Consider the following 6,869-nt stretch of genomic DNA (forward strand, 5'->3'; position numbering starts at 1 on the left):
GTATGAGAGCATAATGACCTCTGGAATAGAACCTGCTGATTTTACCAGCCTTTCTTTTAAAACCCATTTTTCTTATGGAATATCCATAATTATGTTTGAGCTCTTGAGTATTATATAATCTGTAGTACTTATAGGCTTGTATATAATTATGACTAAAGACAGTATTAATATTTTTGTGTTTTCTTGGCTAATTTAATCTGTTTAAGGGCAATCCTTATTGAAATGCAGGTCAGGTTCTTATTTTCATTGTGAATAATTAAAGAAGAGAACTTTCTTTATCTCTAGTACCTCTTAATTCTCCTTTATAATAGACTCTCTTTTATAAAGAACATGAATATTATCACTCTTTTCCTTTTTCAGAATCTGATATTGACGCTGCCACTGCAATGATGCTTTTAAATACTTCTATAGAACAAGGAATTTTGGAATGTAAGCAATCACACTTTTCTTTTTAAAATACATTTTTTGTGAGTGCCTTTCAAATGTCATTTTTTTTTTTTTAATATTTATTTATTTGGCTGCTCCAGGTCTTAGTTGCGGCACACGGGATCTTCGCTGTTTCATGCAGGCTCTTTTAGTTGCAGCATGTGGGCTCTTTAGTTGTGGCATGCGGCGTCTTTCAGTTGCGGCATGTGGGATGTAGTTCCCTGACCAGAGATAGAACCCAGGCCCCCTGCATTGGGAGCACGGAGTCTTAACCAGGGAAGTCCCTCAAATGTCATTTAGGATGCAAAATATTAGTGTTGCAGGCAGAATTACTTCTTTCTAACTAGATTGTGTTTTCATCTGAATAACTTAGTTTCTGTTTTATTATATTTCTTTTAATTTATGTGAGCAATTGAGAGATCGAGGCTAATGCTGTGATAGATCTTGTTACATTGACTAAGAAATGAAGAAATAAATAGCATACTTAGAAATTAAGCTTGAAGATTTAAAAGTAAAAATGAAAGCTATGAATAAGAAAACATAGAAAAGTATGTTTATAACCTTGAAATGGAAAAAGCCTTTTTTGAGATGAGATACAAAATGTGAAATCCATAAAAGCTGTGTAAATTTAATTAAACATCAAAATTTTAGAGTTCTGACAACAGCAGATATCTTTAAGCATAACACTGGGACAACATATTTCTTCACTTTATATACAGACAAAGGAATAATATTGAGTATACATGTGTATATAAAAAAGATTTTATAAGTAAGAAATAAGGAAACAGTTCAACAGAAAAGTCAGCAAAATATATGAATAGGTGGGCCTCAGAAGAGGAAATATATAGATGGACAACACACGTTTGAAAAGATGCGGCTTCTCTAGAAATCAGGGAGATACAAAATGAAACGATATTGAGATACTATCTTTTTGTCCATGAGATTATGAAAAATTAAAATGATTGATAATATTAGGGGTTAAGTATAGGAAATGGGTATTGTCATACACTGTAGAATATAAATTGGTACAACCATTTTGGAAGGCAGTTTGGAAATACCAATTAAAATTTAAAATGTGTATATTCTTTTACTTATTAATTATATTTCTTGTTACCTCTCCTAGAAAAATATTGTGTATGTGTAAGAAAAGGCTTGTGGATGGATTTTCATTGCAGTATTATTTGTAATAGTGGAAAACTGGCAACAACCTAAATATCAATAAGTAAATGGTTAGCTAACCAGTGGCACATTGATATTGAGGCATTCTGTGCAAGCAGCTCAAAGTAATTATATTGTCCATGGAAAGGTCAAGACATACCATTAAGTGGTTTAAAAATGTTTCACATTAATACCTACAGGATGATATGGTCTGCATAAAATTTGAAAACCCACAAAACATTACCAATCTAAAGCACTTATTCAGGAGTGATGTAGTAGTTTTAAATGGCCTGTTTCTGCAATCAAATGCATTTGATTTATTGATGGAAGCTTTATTTTCCACAGGTGAGAAGCCTCTTCCTCTTAAAACAGCAGTGCAAAAAAAAAGGAGTTATAGCAATGCATTTAATCATTCCAGTGCTATGCGATTACACGAGAGTGATTCTTTAGCCACCAGCATTGATCCAAAAGAAGACCACAATTACAGTGCAAGTAGCATGACAGCACAGCGTTGTGCATCCAGGTCTAGTGTGTCTTCCCTGTCTTCTGTGGATGAGGTATATGAATTTATCCCAAAGAGTAGCCATGTAGGAAGTGATGGCAGTGAAGGATTTCACAGTGAAGAAGATACAGACGTTGATTATGAAGATGATCCTCTTGGAGACAGTGGCTATGCATCACAGGCTTGTGCAGATACCTCTGAAAAAGGGCAGCCAGACAAAAAGATGCGAAAACAGTCGTGTCAAGAAATTGATGAGGAGCTCAAAGAGGCAGCTGGATCTCTGCTCCACCTTGCTGGAATTCGTACATGTCTAGGTTCCCTAATAAGTACTGCAAAGACACAAAATCAAAAGCAGCGGAAAAAATAGAAATACTTATTAGTGTGAAATTATTTTTAAATGTGGCAATACTCTTCTACTTAATTCTTTACAAGGGATATCAAAGCCATAATGGACTTCTTTTGTTTCAGGGTGGGGGAGGGGTGCTAATTACCTGTTTATTTCTAAACATTTTTGTTTTTTAAATTTTTATTAAATAATTGCTGTTAGGATCATGCCCAATCATAAATATGATGTGAAGTCCTAAAAGCATAATTTCTGTGATAAGTGTGATAAGATTTGGAAATATTATGTAAAAAAAATCCCCAGCCTCTGTCTTAAACTTGTAGGGAAAATCTTTTATTCTATTTATGTGTCCAAATATATGAATTGGCAACTCTGTAACATATTTTTTTCATTTTCTCTTCCAATCTGTAATTAATTATAGTTGCTGATCCAGCTAAAAATTTTGCTGCTTTCTTTCTCACATACTCCTCTCTTGACACAATGCAATCCAGTAGGATGAGATTTCAATTTTTTATTTTGTCTTAGTTTTTGTTTTTAATTATTTTTTGTTGACACATGAACAAAGTTGAATATAAATTGGAAAAGATCCTAGATGTCTAGAAAGTTCCTTTTGGATACATAGGCAGTACAGCAAAAATTCTAAGATTTAGAAAAGGCAATTTTGTGATGTAATTTCATTTAAGAACCCTGTAATTCCTATTACCGTATTATCTTTGAAATTTTTTAACTTCCCAGATATTGCATAGCATTTATTGGAGCCATTTCTTCTTTCCCAAAGTGCTTTGCAACCATTGTTTGAATTTTAGCCACTAACTGTCTTTGTTGAGGAGAAACTATCCAATGAGAGGATATAGCCATAGAGTGTATTAGGAAGTTAACACCCATTTTGTCACACTTCTGCAATAAGAGGATCTTTCATTTGCTTGTTAAATGTCCTGCATTCTGAGAATCTTGTAGTACGAATGGAGTGTAATCTAATATAAACATTTTGAATACGTATTACTTATGTTATCGTAAATAAAGGTAGATCATTTAGGAAAAAAATTCTGCCCAAACTTTGTATGAATTAAATTTGTATGTGCACCCAGTTAAGGTAAAGGATTTAACAAAACTATAGAGACAAAATGCCTTCGTGGATTTCAAAATTCGTATAAAATTAAATCTTATATAATACATCCTTTTGAGGAGGCAGTGTAATACCTATTATGTGCCATTAAATCCATGCTAAAAGATTTTGTTACTGTTCGAAATGTGTACTGACCAAGGCCTTTTTCAGTATTTGAACAAATCTGCTTGTATGATACATTTTTTCATGTCATTTATATAATGTGACTATATCATTCAAAAGGAACAGGGATACTAATAAAACTCAACTTATTCACTATATATTTTTTAACAACGGCAGGAGCAACTTTCCAAAAGTTCAGTCTTATCTCATGCTACATCCTGTTTCATAGACAATGACCTTGTTTTCATTTTCTGATAATTTCATATATACATATACATACACACATATACGTACATACACACATAAGCTCACGATTTTGGTTTGTTACTTTCAGCTACTTCTATGACAATAAAGCATTTTCTTGGATTTTTTTAAACAAATATTTTTAACTTGTAGAGTTTATTTGGGCAAAACTGAAACGAGAAGCATAATGAAAACGTCTTTTTCAGTTGGCAAGACTTTAAGCCAGGGATAACAACATTAATATTACCTGTCCTGTTCCCATGTTAATTGTAATTGAACCTGGATAGCCACATTTATAGAATCGTTGCTGTTGAAAAATAGTAATCTTTCAATTTGTTGATAATGAATAAGTGTGCAGGATGAGGTATTGGATTTTTTTGTTCTTCGTATATGTCACATCTGCTACAGAAAATGGCTAACCCAAGTTAACATCTTTTACTGTAGACTGCTTATAACACCAGAAATTGTTTTTACCATGGTATAAGTAGTACCGAGATTATAAAAATCATTTTAATAACAAAATGTTTTTAAGCTATTTACTGTGGCCCTCTGTATAGACCTTATTAACAGTGTTTTAATGATCTGGTTCCAATTTATCTTGTTCAGCTGAAATTCTGTACCGCAAATGTTCTGTCTGGTTCCAGTCCATTAGATAATTAGTATTTGTGAAGTAAAGGAAAATAAGATAAGGAGGGGGAAAGTCCTTCCCAGTTCAAATAGAGATCTTCAAAGTTATTTTTGTCTTAATATAAATAACAATAACTCTTTAAACTTGATTTTCTCTCCCTCTTCATTGTACTCTTCCCACAAATTTAAAAGTTAAAAGTTCTGTTCATCACTAGCAAGGTCAATAAACTTTCACACTAAAACCTAACAGGAAGAAGTTATAGGATATTTTATATAGGATTCTTATATAGAATTCAGTGCATCACTTTCCATGTGCTGATTTACCAAGGCAGTTATTTTTAAGGTGAAGAACCTTTTTAATTATGGTCCGCCATTAATACTTCCATAGACATCCCATTCCTCAGGTTCGTTGAGATAAAAACAGCTAATTACCACCCAGTTAAGGAAAGTCATTTCAAGTCCTATGGACTGGAAATTGTATTTCTAAGAATATATTACTAGCAAATTTTACTATAATAAAAACAACTTGGCAATCCTGGAGAGATTTTATATTTTAAAACTGTGACTTAAACTAACATATAATTTGCCTTGCATCAATATAAATTGTTACAACCGATTCCAGTTTATAGTAGATCCCTAGTAGAAGTTTTAACAGTTAATCTTCATCTTTCACATCCCAGATAGAATCAGTGTTTCATGAATATGTATTTTTGAAATTTATTTGTGCAATATATTACTAAGTTAGTTCATGTTTTATTTTACTTTTCAAATTCAGAGAAAGAAAGTATTACATGGAGAAGCTAATTATTCGTGGATCACCTCCTTTTTTCCACCTTTGAGCCTTTCATGTCCTCCTTGTAACCAATGTGACTTCTCTTAACTCAGATTCCTTTGTATATAGTAAAGTTTAGAATATATATATTTTTTCTTTTGCTACTTTCTGAGGCATTATGTAAAGTGTCATACTGGGTCGTCAGTTAAATATATGTTAGCACGAATTCAGAACTAGAGAAAGTTTTAAGGGGGGAATGTGTGTGTCTTCGTAGACCAGGAGGCCTTTCCCAGCAATTTAAGCAACAGGTGTGAATACTTCACAAAGCTGTGAAGACTATTGTCTTAAATACTACAGTAACTTAACAACCTTTTGTGAAGACCATAGCATTTAATTAAGAAACTTTGAGGCTTTCTAGTTTACATATATTTTATAGTTTTTTGTTAGTTTGAAATGTTATATAAGCTTTGATTTAAACAAAGTTTGCTTTAGTATGTTAATGATGTAGTCAAAATATTTATTGAAAGACAAAGTAGAGTATTTTAATGTTATACCTGCCATTTTTTTAAAAACACATTTTTTGCATCTAACTGCCAGTGCCATTGTCAAAACTTGTTTTTAAAATTGTTGTACATTTCTTATTAAACTAAGTGCTTAATTTTAAAGTATTATGTTGCCATTACATAGTGTATAAAAATGTATAATTGCCAATTCATTGTAACTATTATTTATTTTTAAGTGAAAGAATGCTTTCTGATTCAAGAAATTTGAGTTATTAAACTGTCCTTATCCTCTTTTCTAATGTAGCATAAAAATTACCGAGTTTGAGTTATAATTGCCAGTAAGTAGATGACCAGTCCAAGTGAACCACTTCTCAGTTGCCAGTCTTTGCTCATATTAAAAACAACTTAACAAATGTTTAGTTTTTGTATCTAATCTCTGATTATTAAATTGTTTATAAAGTTTATTTTTACCAAAGAGATGCAATTCATTATGATAAAGTATTACAGAATAAACCTTGTTTTATAACATACTTGTACTTTCTCTCTCCTTTGGGGGTTGGTAGTATAGATGTAGGTGGTTCATACTCCTACACTGACACACTCTTTCTATTCCAGTGTTACAAAGTTGGAGTCATGCAGATGAAGAATAAAAGTTTTAATTTCAGAATTTTTTAAAGGCTATTTTTTGAAAGTATTCTTTTTCCTGGTTTTTATATGTCATCTTAATCATTGAAAGCTAAAATAGTGTGAATTACATTATTCTCTTCCTGAAGTTGAACTTTTCCTGTTCGTATATATAATGAGATATTTTGAAATATAACTAAGAAAAATTGAGTAGAATATGTAATTATTAAGGTTATTTCTGAGAATTCCCTGGTGGTCCAGTGGTTAGGACTGTGCACTCTCACTGCTGAGGGCCTGGGTTCAGTGCTTGGTCAGGGAACTAAGATCCCACAAGCCACACAGCACGGCCAAAAAAAAAGACTTTCTAAATACAGTTGACCCTTGAACAACGTGGAGGTTAATTCACATATAACTTATAGTCAGCCCTCTGTATCTTCAGTTCC

General features: G+C 32.2%; 1 protein-coding gene across 4 annotated transcripts in view; it reads left to right on the forward strand.

Moving 5' to 3' along the window:
• The window catches only part of FOXN2 (forkhead box N2), a 55,731-nt gene extending 49,426 nt beyond the window's left edge, over positions 1-6,305 (forward strand). For all 4 annotated transcript variants that reach the window (XM_082852260.1, XM_082852263.1, XM_082852262.1 and 1 more), the window contains 2 exons: positions 361-429; positions 1,930-6,305. In XM_082852260.1, the coding sequence (XP_082708386.1) occupies positions 361-429; positions 1,930-2,453 (593 nt within the window). In that variant the 3' untranslated portion in view covers positions 2,454-6,305. The remainder of the gene's footprint in view (positions 1-360; positions 430-1,929) is intronic.
• Positions 6,306-6,869: the final 564 nt, after the last annotated feature.

Source organism: Leucopleurus acutus, assembly GCF_964270905.1.
Source record: "Leucopleurus acutus genome assembly, chromosome: 12".
Taxonomy (NCBI): domain Eukaryota; kingdom Metazoa; phylum Chordata; class Mammalia; order Artiodactyla; family Delphinidae; genus Leucopleurus; species Leucopleurus acutus.